The sequence below is a fragment of the Balaenoptera physalus genome, assembly GCF_965194825.1.
Source record: "Balaenoptera physalus genome assembly, chromosome: 7".
Classification (NCBI taxonomy): Eukaryota; Metazoa; Chordata; class Mammalia; order Artiodactyla; family Balaenopteridae; genus Balaenoptera; species Balaenoptera physalus.
Genome location: NC_138886.1, coordinates 117431023 through 117446277, shown reverse-complemented (window position 1 = coordinate 117446277; position 15255 = coordinate 117431023). Strand labels below are relative to the sequence as shown.

General features: G+C 45.3%; 1 protein-coding gene across 17 annotated transcripts in view; it reads right to left on the bottom strand.

Annotated features, from left to right (window-relative positions):
- LOC309664075 (uncharacterized protein) overlaps positions 1-15255 on the bottom strand; it is a 106104-nt gene that overhangs the window by 64613 nt on the left and 26236 nt on the right. For 14 of the 17 annotated variants that reach the window (XR_014265562.1, XR_014265563.1, XR_014265564.1 and 11 more), the window contains exon 3: positions 8125-8236. The exons of 2 other annotated variants lie outside the window; for them this stretch is intronic. Coding sequence is in view for 10 of the 15 variants with exons in the window: in XM_082469072.1 (XP_082325198.1) it covers positions 8125-8178 (54 nt within the window). In the remaining 5 variants the exon portion in view is untranslated. One more of the 17 variants, XM_082469074.1, reaches the window with a different exon arrangement.

Here is a 15255-nt window from a genome sequence, read left to right as displayed (position 1 = left end):
AAGAAAATTACCAGTTGCAACATCTGCTCTAGCCACAGTTCATGAAGCAGGTGATTATGGAGACAATAAAGAAAAATGTTATTAAGTCAGTAAAAATCCCTTGAACCTTGCCAATTCTGTGATAGCGCCTTGAAGTCTGACACTCCAGAACAGTCCATGAAAAATTGTGCAACAAAATTTTCACTACTAATGATGGTCGTTTGCAAGCACAGAGTTCAGATATTCCAGGCTGCAGGACATAAAACACACTACCATTTCTTTGACCTCATTACGTTTTATTAAAGCATTTACCAAAGTGTCAAATAAAACAAATCTATTATTTAAAAATCAACCCTGGAAAGGCTTTTCAACAGACCAGTTTTTCGTGGCACTTTTAGGTATTTTCCCGCACATTTCAGGGCCAGGAACTGCTTCATCAAGAGCACTGGGTTTCAAAACAACGCCATCTCCCCAGGCTCGGCAGCCAGAGCAGAGCCCTGTGCTGGGAGCACCGGCCATCAGTTACGAGGAGCCAGGCCCTCGGAGTCCTGGCAGAAAGTCTGCCCTGTTAAGGTTCAGGCCACAGTTCACCTACTATAGAGCCGCTGCTCTATCGGTTAGGATTACCGTTGCTTGAAGTTTTATTTAATGCCTTGATCCATCACTTGAATGGCCTCCTTAGGCTTTCAAATATGAAAGAATGAAAATGAGACAAGAATTAACGTTTTTCTGGCCTCTCCTAATATTTCTATTTCTGGCAAATTCTTTCAGATATGGAGAGTGATACAATTCTACAGTAATGAAATCCCTTCAGAAACCTCTCCTATTTCCCTCCCCCGAAGTTTTCAGGGGACAGGACAGCCTGTGGAGTACCTCCCTGCACCCCTTCCTGACCTAGCCCATTGGTGCATTTGGAAGAACCACCGGCCCTTCTGGACTAAACCCTGGCTGGGGTGAGAGGTGCAACGTATTAGGCCTCTGAAGTCCCAACCACTTCACAGAAACCAATAAACTAATACAGAATTAATATTTTCCTGAAGTTTCAGCGCCAGGTCCCTCCTGGGTTCCTGTGGCCAGGCTCCACGTCGCCATCACTGAGGGGCCAGGCTGCAGCACGGCCTCTGTCTACATCGTTGCTGGCGCGTAGCAAGAGGGACTAAAGACCAAGGGCAGACCACGGGCAGTCATTTCCACTCCCACTTCACTGGCCAGAGCAAGTGCACATGGTCACACCCAAGTGCAGCAGACGTCTCCTCCTGCAGGGAGGGTACCGTGCCGAGAGCAGTGAGACCGTTCCCAGAGCAAGCCAGTCCTTCTGGACGACAATCAGTAAGGGACACATATTCAGTCTTGTCTCTGCTCAGGAAGAACCGCTGAGCCAGAGAATCAGCTCCGCAATAAGAGCTGCAGTTCAGGGCATTAAGGTGGGGCCAGGCAGCAAGGCAGACGGAGGAGGTGGCCCGGGAGTCCGCCACTGTGGCCAGGGACGGCAGCGCCCGTCCAGCACTGCGTTCACACTGAGCCAGGCTGATTTGCTCAAGTCACTTGCTGTTCAGTCTCGGGCTGGAAACCGAAAACTCACTCTTCCCTTAACTAGGGTAAAGGCTCACTGGGGAGTGAATGTCCAGAAATTAAGGCGCAGGACAGGACAACATTCAATCAAGTAACAAAATGGGCAGAGCAGACGGTCACGGAGCCCTAGCGAAAACGTGTGCCTACACTCTCCAAAAAAGTGCTGGTTTTCCTGCTTTGTTGCAAAATCCAGAGAGGGAAGCTGGTAGAAGGGAGGCTTTGTGGTGAGAGAGGCAGAACCAGCTGCGGGTTTCAGGACAGCAGGCAAGCTCTCCTGGCCCTGGCTCATCACCCGCAAAGGTCCCCCCGCCCAGGACGGTCACCTCACCAGCTGCAGGGTCCACGCCATACTCTGTGCCCACACTGTCCTCTCCCTGTGTCAGTCAGGGTTCAATACAGGAAACGGAAAACACTCCAGATCTTTCAAGCTCAGAGGGATTTAATACAAGCTATCACATGGAAGGGCTGGGGGAGCAGCCGTGAGAGCCCCCATACCCTCTAAGCTGGGGACCAGGCGGTGGGCCAGGGGGTGGGGCCACTGCCCACACTCATGCCTTCCAGAGCCCTCTTGGGCACCTACACAGCTGAGGAAAGAGAGCGTCCTCCTCTTTTCTGCCTTTCAAATCCTAGGTGACTGCATTTCATTATCAGAACCTGCCCTGCATCCTGCCTCTGGCTGCAGAAGTGACTGGGAATTCTAGCTTGTGTGCCCCAGGCCCCGCAGCACAAGGAGTTCCATCGGCAAGAGCGTGGCTCTCCTCCAGGGACAGGCAACCACAGTGCTCAGTGGCTGCCAAGAGTAAGGGGCCCCGGACCCCTCCTCTCCTGAGTCCCCTCAAAGTGGAGAGCCCCAAAACTAACCAGTCAGAGCCGCTGTTACTGAGTCACCCTCCTCCAGACCTGATCCCCTCACAGCCTTGAGTGTCAGGGGACTGGCTGGGGGGCAGGGGCGGGCAGCGTTCATGGAATTAAGGTGGCATTAAGGCCAAGATCTCAGGAGGGCTCTCCTCTTGCCCTGCCAGTCACCTTCTCCCCCAACACCCTTCTCAAAACAGACCACTGGTTCTCACGGTCTGGTCCTGGGCCAGCATCGGCATCACTTGGGAACGTGTTAGAAACGCACCCCAGCCTGGGTGCATCAAAGCTGGGGGGTGGTAGAGCCAAGCAATCTGTAGCTTAACAAGCCCTCCGGCTGATTCTGCTGCACCCCAAAGTTTGAGAACCCCTGCAGTTGGGAATTAGACATTTCTGGAACAAGAGAAAGTGGAACCAATGCCCACCTGATTACTAGGAGTGAACATGGCATACATCTCAGCAGAGGTCTGGTCAGGCTAAGATGGAGCCTGGGCTAGGTCCATTGCCCCAAAGTCCAAATCTACGTCTCCTTTCCCTCTGGTTGACCACGTGGGACAGGGTCAAAGCCATGACCAGCATGTTTTCAGGGGAAGAGAGAGAAGGAAGGCCATACCCAATCTGGATCTGGCTCAGGTAACCAAATCCCAGTACCTGGAGTGGAAAAAAGACAGGCCTGGTTGACATTCCTGAGGACAGGCTCCTATACCAGGAAGTAGGAGAAAAAGCCAAAGGGAGCCATCGACTCTTAAAACAAAAGACCTACCCCTCTAGTAAACATGGTTTAATCAAAGTCTTGTAGTATCTGTTCCCCTTAGACACCGGGGCAGAGAGGAAGATGAGGGACAGAAGCATTCCTCATGCCCCGTGTCAATCCCTGAGCTCCTAAATTGGCTTAAGACTACTCTACCTGCCCCTGCTAAGATAAGCTAAGACAAAGACTCCCCGTTCCAAAACTTCTGACTCCAGCTGCCCCTCCCCCCTCCACACCCAGGTTGAATAAGCAGAATTCTGCTTTGGACTTTGCTGCAGAGGTCCTGTTCCCATCTTCCTGTTGCCACCTTCCTCTCTGAGGCCTGGGGCTCCATCTCATTCTTCCATGCCAATCTTTTTCCTGGGGTCTGAGGCCTGATGTGATGTCTTATCAAGTATTACTTTTGTAACCAGGAAAGAACCCACTGTGCTGAGATTTTAAAAACTGAATACCCACCTCCCAATCTCATTTCCCTGAGGGTCATGCTCAGTGTCAGATCTACAAGGGGGCATATACCCTCTAGTTCACTGCAGAGCACCAGGAGGTGGCAGGAGCCCCAACCCTGCACCCCAAACCTCAAGAGCGTAACATGGATGGGGACCTTGTTGGATTTTTCTACAACCATAGCTTTCAAACTTCTTTTTACTGTAATCCATGATAAGAAATACATTTTGCATTGTGACTCAGTACACACGTATGTATACACGAGAAAAAAGACTTATGAAAGAATATCCTTAATATCCTTCTAATATTTTCTATTCTACTTTAAAAATGCTAGTCAAACCTCACATTACTGAGTTACTAATGGCTGGCAACCCGTGGTGTGAAAAACACTGAAGTCCACACTGGAATAAACACACCACCGGCGCCCCGCAGAAGGCAGCATTCATAGCACACTCTCATCGTGACCAGCACTGCTGAGAGCTCTGTGTGTTTGTATGTGTGTTGCTGTCATTTCAATTAAAATCGTAAAATTGCTACAGGCCATAATTCCAACTCTATGCTCCTAGTGTTCCAATAAATACAAAAAAATTACTTTTACTGGATTCATCTTAACTTCAAATTTGGTGATTTGAAACAGCAGCACGTGTAGATGGCTAAATTCTCATTACCAGATAAGCAGTTATTTTCTAAGTTTCAACAAACATTTTTGTTCAATGTAGTTTGGTTTAAATCAAGTAAATGGATATAATTGCATAATCGAGTTTCTCTCTTCTCCCTGTTAAATAAAAGCAGTTCAAAGACTGGAAACATTTCAAGGATAAAAAATGGGGTTTGAAAGCTGAAACGTGTGCCTTTCCTAATAGATTCAGACCCTCAGCTGTCCTATGAGGGCAGCTGGAAGCCCTCCTTTCACAGCTCGGCCGGTTCTGCCTCTTTGGGACCTGCACCGACTCTGTCCCTCATCTCAGGTAGGCCCAGCACACGACACCAGGGCCTCTCCTGTCCCCGCAGGACGGGCCCGCGCGTCATCTGCAGCGCAGACAGGCAGACACAGGATGCTGGCAGATTGGAACCGGCTTGCCGCGCTCCGCGCCCTCCTTCCCCAAATCAAAACCCACCGAAAACACCGCAAAGAGCCAGGAAACCTCATGGCGTTAATTACTTCCATTCCCCAAGCTGCATGTGGCACACAGGACACCTCGTATCCCTCCAGGGGTGCGCAGGGGAGGGCGGAGGGTGCAGGGAGGGAGCGCCAGCCCGGCCCACCCTTCCTCCCAGCTCTGCGCCCTGGGCTCAGGCCTGGCTTGAGGGTTGGCGCCACCTGGCTTTTTCAAGCAGAACGAGAGGCAGGAGGTCGAGGAGGTGGGCGAGGGGCTGCGGGCACTGCGGAGGGAAGGCGCCCCGGAGCGCCCCCCCTTCAAAGCCCTGGGGCGGCCAGGCAGCTGGCAACCGCGCACTGCGGAAGGACAGGCAATTACCCTCCCGGGAACCGAAAACCCAGGAATTTCCCCCGCTACTGAGGTTAGAAGAGTGGATTCCACATTTAGGGCAGGCCCGAAGCGCAGAAATAACTGTGGCAACTCAAAGCGTTATAAATCAGCACTGGTCAGTTTACGCCTTGATGGGCTCTGGTTGGTTTTACCTATCAGCTATTCTGCGCAAACTTCCCACACCGACCTGCGGGAAAAGAAAGGAGACAGGAGAAGGGGCTCTGATCTCCACGCAGCTGCAGCACCGGAAAGGGGGCAGCTTGTTAAAGGAACCTCCTGTGCCTGGGTTTGTTCACATGCAAAATGGGGAAAACCACACGTTCAGTAACTGCTGCAAGTGACCTATGTGAAAATAAAACAAAGCCCACCAGGAAGTGCTTTCGACGTTACCGCTTGAGTAGAAAAGTACAATCACAGCTGTAATAAAAATGGTAACGGACTCTAACACCCATTCAGGGCTCTATAAATCTGCACTGTTTGTGTGCGTGGACGTGACGCACTCACGGAAGGACAATGGGGGACACTACTACTAAACCTGGACTAAGTTATCTAAAGTGATTACCTATCCGCCTATTTGAGCTGGCCTCTTAAAGAGGGGAGGATCTAGAGAAAGGTATGTTTGGAAGCTGCTTTTCCATGTAACCATGAAGGTGCACCAACAGACACATGGATGCATGTAACAGGCACACATTACGTGCATGAATGGAAATGTGTACATGCACGGGAAACGTGGGTTTGCATTTATTATAATAACGACTCAGGTACAGTGCTACACGGTTTACTGGAGACTTTGCAGCATTCACTTTTCATTTAACCCTCACAACATTAGGGGGCATCATTAATCCCCACTTTACAGGTGAAAAAACTGCAGCTCAGAAAAAAATAACTTGCCCTGAATCTTGATGATGAGAAGCTATAAAACCAAAGATATTTATTCTAATTCTGGGCCTTTCTCATATTCAGCAAACACGTGATGGACACCCACTGTATGCCAGTTAAGCATTGTAGCCACAAAGATTAAAGACCTATTCTACTGCCCTCGGGAACTCACACCTAGTGGAAAAGAGAGAAATGACACTCCTGTAGAATATAAACTCTGTAGTCAGCCTGAGGCTTAGTGAAGGCTTCCAAAAAGAGCAGACACCCAGGTGGCATCTTGAAGGACAAGGAGAATGACATCCTTCTACCTTATGGAAAAGGAGGGAGGTGTGCAGCAGGCAGAGGGACAACACGTGCAGAGACATGAAGGCAAAAGAAACTGGGCTGTTCAACACAGTTCAGCGGAGCCAGGGCTCAGCGTGTGTGAAGGGAAAGTGGTGAGAAAGGAGATGTTACGTTAGGAGCGTCACAGGCTCGCATTTGGGTTTTCCTGAAGTCTATGCAGAGTGAATGGAAGATTGAGAGTAGGGACATGACATGACCAAACTGCATTATATAAAGACGACACCGGCTGCTGCGAGCACAGACTGGAGAGCACACCGGCAGCAGGAGAAATAATGGAATGACGCAAACTCAGCACCTGTCATCACTGAGGCAGGAGGCAGACAGGGTGGATTTGAAAGATACTAGGAGGACCTGGTGGCAGCTGCCAGGTTACGGCCCAGCTCCTGACTGATGGTGGTGCCATTCATAGAGCCTAGGAGAACAGACTATGAGTGTGCAACAGGGACTAGAAACGCATTCCGTTCTGAGCGTGACGAGGTTTAAAAACCTAAGTACATCTACTTAGGACGTGAAAATGTCCTCCAGCAGGGGGTGGGATATTTGGGTCTAGCACTCCTAGAAGAGGTCTGAACGGTAGAAAAATATGCCATCAACGTCACGTGAAACCACAGAATGGCTAATAAAAACAATAACGATAATAATAATAATCATTGCTAACACGCATCTAGTACTTACTACATACGTGGCACTGTGAAAAGCACTTTTAGTACATTTTCTCATTTAATCCTCATAACCATCTCAGGAAGTATTTAGATTGACTATAGCCCAGGGAGAGGTTTTCATATAGGAAGAGAAAAGGTCCAGAACAGGACCCTGAGGATGAGGTTTAGGAGGAATGGGCGGAGAGCTCTTTGTACTCTATTGCACAGCTAGAGTTGCAACGAACACCTTACATAATCGCCCAGATTCAAAGGTGGAAGGTGGGTATCCTTGCTCCGGTCCTACCTAGGACAACAGCCTGCAGCGGCTGTCTGGGCTGGGTGGCCCACTGCCACAGGCCTAAGGGAGACCCCCTCAGCCCTGGTGCTATGTGGGGTTCTTTTAGCCTCCAAGTTGTCAAGGTCCCCCCGCCTGCAGGTGAGAGAGGGAGAGACTGCTTCAGTGCAGAGAAGCTGCCTCTTGCGCTACACGCCCACGGGAAACACATTACAACTGTCCCTCTGAAACACTCTGGATTCCAGCCAGGCAGCACCACCAGGCTCATCAAGGTCTACCAAGGCAGGAGAGAGCATCCACACTTAACTTCCAACATGGCAGACAGTTCCCCACATCCTTATCGCACATCGAGAAGGTGCTTCCCCAAAGCAAGCAACAGCAGCTTTACCATCTTACTATTAATGCTGGGTAATTCCTTTGTTAGCTCTTCCACCTGCCCCCAACGTGGATAATTTGGGAGTGTGTTGTGTGAGGGAAAAGGATCAGTGAAATATTAGTCTGAACATTGGCTTTACTTTACAAATTTGTTAATTATTGTTGTGCCTCTTTATTAAGTTTGATCATGGATTTCTACCTCTAAAGAGACTCTAAAGACCCGTGAGACTTGTGGCTGTATCCGCATTAGAGGACCCGTAACCTTGTCCCAAAGCTCCTTGTGGGCTCGCCGTCCACAAAATAGAGCAGGAATGTTTAAAGAAGCGCAGCACAAGTGACACGGTGCTGACTTCGAGTTTTGCTTTAAATCTGTACTCCTGTACCCAAGACCATTATATTCTGGTCTGGGTATTGCTGTTCTGAATGAGAAAGTGGGGTGAGGAGTGTGGATGGCTGGGTGGTAGAAGGAAATATCCTAGAGACTTGACCCATGCTCACCTGGCCCGTCTCTGCAATAATTTTCACGGAGTATGGCACTGAGCAAGAAGCCATCCTGGGCTCTCTAGCTGTGCGACCGGGGGTAATCAGCTCTCTGGGTTCGTGTGCTCATCTGCAAGAAGGGGCAGAAGCAGCTCTAAAGAACTATGCAGGTTTAACATTCACTGATTAACTTATTAACTTAATACAAGAATAAGCAGGGTGTCGGCGTTGGCTCTGTGGCTTCTGCATCTGGCAGGGGTCAGGGACTCACTGTATGCTGATACACACAACAGCATCAGAAAATATAAAAACAGAAATTGGGGAGCAGACAAGCCTCTCGGGCTGGTGAGTGCTGCTTGCTTGGCGCCGAGCCTCTGTGCGGGAATCTCTCCGCTTTGCCCTCCGCACCCCTGTTGCTGTGCTCTCCTCCGTGGCTCCGAAGCTTACCCCCTCCGCCACCCACAGTCTCCGCCTGCGAAGGGGCTTCCTAGTGTGTGGAAACCTTTCCTCCTTCACGGCTCCCTCCCACTGGCGCAGGCTCAACTTTCCTGCATAATTAAGAATTTGCAGCTTCGTAATGCCATGAACCACATCTGCACTGAAATCAATTATCTATTTGCCGTGTGGACGAAAGGCTCTTGGTGCTCCAGCCAGGCATCAGGGCCGTGCCTCTGAGGTGGGAGAGCCAACTTCAGGACACTGGTCCACAAGAGACCTCCCAGCTTCACGTAATACCAAAAGGCAAAAATCTCTCAGAGATCTCCATCTCAACATCAAGACCCAGCTTCACTCAACGACCAACAAGCTACAGTGCTGGACACCCTATGCCAAACAACTAGCAAGACAGGAACACAGCCCCATCCATTAGCAGAGAGGCTGCCTAAAATCATAATAAGGCCACAGACACCCCAAAATACACCACCAGACGTGGACGTGCCCACCAGAAAGACAAGAGCCAACCTCATCCACCAGAGCTCAGGCACTAGTTCCCTCCACCAGGAAGCCTACACAACCCACTGAACCAACCTTAGCCACTGGGGACAGATACCAAAAACAACAGGAACTACGAACCTGCAGCCTGTGAAAAGGAGACCCCAAACACAGTAAGATAAGCAAAATGAGACGACAGAAAAACACACAGCAGATGAAGGAGCAGGGTCAGAACATACCAGACTTAACAAATGAAGAGGAAATAGGTAGTCTACCTGAAAAAGAATTCAGAATAATGATAGTAAGGATGATCCAAAATCTTGGAAATAGAATAGACAAAATGCAAGAAACATTTAACAAGGACGTAGAAGAACTAAAGAGGAACCAAGCAATGATGAAAACCACAATAAATGAAATTAAAAATACTCTAGATGGGATCAATAGCAGAATAACTGAGGCAGAAGAAAGGATAAGTGACCTGGAAGATAAAATGGTGGAAATAACTACTGCAGAGCAGGATAAAGAAAAAAGAATGAAAAGAACTGAGGACAGTCTCAGAGACCTCTGGGACAACATTAAACGTGCCAACATTCGAATTATAGGGGTCCCAGAAGAAGAAGAGAAAAAGAAAGGGACTGAGAAGATATTTGAAGAGATTATAGTTGAAAACTTCCCTAATATGGGAAAGGAAATAGTTAATCAAGTCCTGGAAGCACAGAGAGTCCCATACAGGATAAACCCAAGGAGAAACACACCAAGACACATATTAATCAAACTGTCAAAAATTAAATATAAGGAAAACATATTAAAGGCAGCAAGGGAAAAAAAACAAATAACACACAAGGGAATCCCCATAAGGTTAACATCTGATCTTTCAGCAGAAACTCTGCAAGCCAGAAGGGAGTGGCAGGATATACTTAAAGTGATGAAGGAGAAAAACCTGCAACCAAGATTACACTACCCAGCAAGGATCTCATTCAGATTCGATGGAGAAATTAAAACCTTTACAGACAAGCAAAAGCTGAGAGAGTTCAGCACCACCAAACCAGCTTTACAACAAATGCTAAAGGAACTTCTCTAGGCAAGAAACACAAGAGAAGGAAAACACCTACAATAACAAACCCAAAACATTTAAGAAAATGGGAATAGGAACATACATATCGATAATTACCTTGAATGTAAATGGATTAAATGCTCCCACCAAAAGACACAGGCTGGCTGAATGGATACAAAAACAAGACCCATATATATGCTGTCTACAAGAGACCCACTTCAGACCTAGAGACACATATAGACTGAAAGTGAGGGGATGGAAAAAGATATTCCATGCAAATGGAAATCAAAAGAAAGCTGGAGTAGCAATTCTCATATCAGACAAAATAGACTTTAAAATAAAGACTATTACAAGAGACAAAGAAGGACACTATATAATGATCAAGGGATCGATACAAGAGGAAGGTATAACAATTGTAAATATTTATGCACCCAACATAGGAGCACCTCAATACATAAGGCAAATACTAACAGCCATAAAAGGGGACATCGACAGCAACACAATCATAGTAGGGGACTTTAACACCCCACTCTCACCAATGGACAGATCATCCAAAATGAAAATAAATAAGGAAACACAAGCTTTAAATGATACATTAAACAAGATAGACTTAATTGATATTTATAGGACATTCCATCCAAAAACAACAGAATACACATTTTTCTCAAGTGCTCATGGAACATTCTCCAGGATAGATCATATCTTGGGTCACAAATCAAGCCTTGGTAAATTTAAGAAAATTGAAATAGTATCAAGTATCTTTTCTGACCACAACGCTATGAGACTAGATATCAATTACAGGAAAAGACCTGTAAAAAATACAAACACATGGAGGCTACACAATACATTACTTAATAACGAAGTGATCACTGAAGAAATCAAAGGGGAAATCAAAAAATACCTAGAAACAAATGACAATGGAGATACGACGACCCAAAACCTATGGGACGCAGCAAAAGCAGTGCTAAGAGGGAAGTTTATAGCAATACAAGCCTACCTCAAGAAACAGGAAACATCTCGAATAAACAACCTAACCTTGCACCTAAAGCAATTAGAGAAAGAAGAACAAAAAAACCCCAAAGCCAGCAGAAGGAAAGAAATTATAAAGATCAGGTCAGAAATAAATGAAAAAGAAATGAAGGAAACAATAGCAAAAATCAATGAAACTAAAAGCTGGTTCTTTGAGAAGATAAACAAAATTGATAAACCATTAGCCAGACTCATCAAGAGAAAAAGGGAGAAGACTCAGATCAATAGAATTAGAAATGAAAAAGGAGAAGTAACCACTGACACTGCAGAAATACAAAAGATCATGAGAGATTACTACAAGCAACTCTATGCCAATAAAATGGACAACCTGGAAGAAATGGACAGATTCTTAGAAAGGCACAAACTGCCGAGACTGAACCAGGAAGAAATAGAAAATATGAACAGACCAATCACAAGCACTGAAATTGAAACTGTGATTAAAAACCTTCCAACAAACAAAAGCCCAGGACCAGATGGCTTCACAGGTGAATTCTATCAAACATTTAGAGAAGAGCTAACACCTATCCTTCTCAAACTCTTCCAAAATATTGCAGAGGGAGGAACACTCCCAAACTCATTCTACGAGGCCACCATCACCCTGATACCAAAACCAGACAAAGATGTCACAAAGAAAGAAAACTACAGGCCAATATCACTGATGAACATAGATGCAAAAATCCTCAACAAAATACTAGCAAACAGAATCCAACAGCACATTAAAAGGATCATACACCATGATCAAGTGGGGTTTATCCCAGGAATGCAAGGATTCTTCAATATACGCAAATCAATCAATGTGATACATCATATTAACAAACTGAAGGAGAAAAACCATATGATCATCTCAATAGATGCAGAGAAAGCTTTCGACAAAATTCAACACCCATTTATGATAAAAGCCCTGCAGAAAGTAGGCATAGAGGGAACTTTCCTCAACATAATAAAGGCCATATATGACAAACCCACAGCCAACATTGTCCTCAATGGTGAAAAACTGAAACCATTTCCACTAAGATCAGGAACAAGACAAGGTTGCCCACTCTCACCACTATTATTCAACATAGTTTTGGAAGTGTTAGCCACAGCAATCAGAGAAGACAAAGAAATAAAAGGAATCCAAATCGGAAAAGAAGAAGTAAAGCTGTCACTATTTGCAGATGACATGATACTATACATAGAGAATCCTAAAGATGCTACCAGAAAACTCCTAGAGCTAATCAATGAATTTGGTAAAGTAGCAGGATACAAAATTAATGCACAGAAATCTCTTGCATTTCTATACACTAATGACGAAAAATCTGAAAGTGAAATTAAGAAAACACTCCCATTTACCATTGCAACAAAAAGAATAAAATATCTAGGAATAAACCTACCTAAGGAGACAAAAGACCTGTATGCAGAAAATTATAAGACACTAATGAAAGAAATCAAAGATGATACAAATAGATGGAGAGATATACCATGTTCCTGGATTGGAAGAATCAACATTGTGAAAATGACTCTACTACCCAAAGCAATCTACAGATTCAATGCAATCCCTATCAAACTACCACTGGCATTTTTCACAGAACTAGAACAAAAAATTTCACAATTTGTATGGAAACACAAAAGACCCCGAATAGCCAAAGCAATCTTGAGAACGAAAAATGGAGCTGGGGGAATCAGGCTCCCTGACTTCAGACTATATTACAAAGCTTCAGTAATCAAGACAGTTTGGTACTGGCACAAAAACAGAAATATAGATCAATGGAACAGGATAGAAAGCCCAGAGATAAACCCACACACATATGGGCACCTTATTTTTGATAAAGGAGGCAAGCATATACAGTGGAGAAAAGACAGCCTCTTCAATAAGTGGTGCTGGGAAAATTGGACAGGTACATGTAAAAGTATGAAAATAGAACACTCCCTGACACCATGCACAAAAATAAACTCAAAATGGATTAAAGACCTAAGTGTAAGGGCAGACACTATCAAACTCTTAGAGGAAAACATAGGCAGAACACTCTATGACATACATCACAGCAAGATTCTTTTTGACCCAGCTCCCAGAGAAATGGAAATAAGAACACAAATAAACAAATGGGACCTAATGAAACTTAAAAGCTTTTGCACAGCAAAGGAAACCATAAACAAGACCAAAAGACAACCATCAGAATGGGAGAAAATATTTGCAAATGAAGCAACTGACAAAGGATTAATCTCCAAGATTTACAAGCAGCTCATGCAGCTCAATAACAAAAAAACGAACAACCCAATCCAAAAATGGGCCGAAGACCTAAATAGACATTTCTCCAAAGAAGATATACAGATGGCCTACAGACACATGAAAGAATGCTCAACATCATTAATCATTAGAGAAATGCAAATCAAAACTACAATGAGATATCATCTCACACCGGTCAGAATGGCCATCATCAAAAAATCTAGAAACAATAAATGCTGGAGAGGGTGTGGAGGAAAGGGAACACTCTTGCACTGTTGGTGGGAATGTAAATTGATACAGCCACTATGGAGAACAGTATGGAGGTTCCTTAAAAAACTACAAATAGAACTACCATACGACCCAGCAATCCCACTACTGGGCATATACCCTGAGAAAACCATAGGTCAAAAAGAGTCATGTACCAAAATGTTCATTGCAGCTCTATTTACAATAGCCAGGACATGGAAGCAATCTAAATGTCCATCGACAGATGAATGGATAAAGAAGATGTGGCACATATATACAATGGAATATTACTCAGCCATAAAAAGAAATGAAATGGAGGTATTTGTAATGAGGTGGATGGAGTTAGAGTCTGTCATACAGAGTGAAGTAAGTCAGAAAGAGAAAAACAAATACAGTATGCTAACACATATATACGGAATCTAAGGGGAAAAAAAAAAAAAAAAAAAGGCCATGAAGAACCTAGTGGCAAGACGGGAATAAAGACACAGACCTACTAGAGAATGGACTTGAGGATATGGGGAGGGGGTGGGGTGAGATGTGACAGGGTAAGAGAGTGTCATGGACATATATACACTACCAAATGTAAAATAGATAACTAGTAGGAAGCAGCCGCATAGCACAGGGAGATCAGCTCGGTGCTTTGTGACCATCTAGAGGGATGGGATGGGGAGGGTGGGAGGGAGGGAGATGCAAGAGGGAAGAGAAATGGGAACATATTGTATATGTATAACTGATTCACTTTGTTATAAAGCAGAAGCTAACACACCATTGTAAGGCAATTATACTTCAATAAAGATGTTAAAAAAAAAAAAAAAAAAAAAAAAAAAAAAACAGAAATTGGGTTTGTGAACCAACAGATTACCAAGATTAAAAATTAATAACCTAAGTACATGCGTATGCATACGCACAAATATATAATACACACATATGATAAAAATTAAAAACGTGTATATAGAGAGAGAAATAAATCCAGAGAAATTGACTGGTCAGGACATGCAGCAGGTTGATGGCAAAGCCAGGTGTAAAGTCCAGATCTTCTAACTGCTTGTCAGGTAATTTGCCCACCGGTCTGGGTATGTAAGTCACATGAGTCACCAGACACTGGAAGATTTGATGAGATTCATGTTTAACCAGCTCCATGTGCGGCGGTGTGTTTCCCTCCCCCACTATCATCAGTAGCGCATTAGAAAAAGCTGCATGTTCTGGCGACGGTGTGGTGGCCCCCAAGCTGTAAGCTTATTCAGCTTTCTGCTTTCCGGAGAACTGCTTGTCTCTTTCTTGGTATGCACTCCTGACGCTGCGGTATTGAGCGTAAAAAAGGAAAATGGCTTGCAGCCAGTTTCGTTCCAGGTGCCTGCTCTGAATCTAAGAGCCCCTGGTTGTTCCCCAGAAGAAGGACGTGCTGCCCTGAGGGGGAAGTCTGCATCTCCAAAGAATGGCCCATAAGGCATGCTGACGCATAGATAGTGGTGCATAGATAGTGGTGCATAGATAGTGGTGCATAGATAGTGGTGCATAGATAGTGGTGCATAGATAGTGGCGACAGAACTATGTGGAAATACAAGGTTTACTGATTTGTTGTTTAGTATTCGTTCCGTACTAAACCTATATATACATTCATGCTCTTTGAATAAACTTGCCTTGCAACCATCAGTTGTCTTGGCCCTTCTGACCCCATACTGGT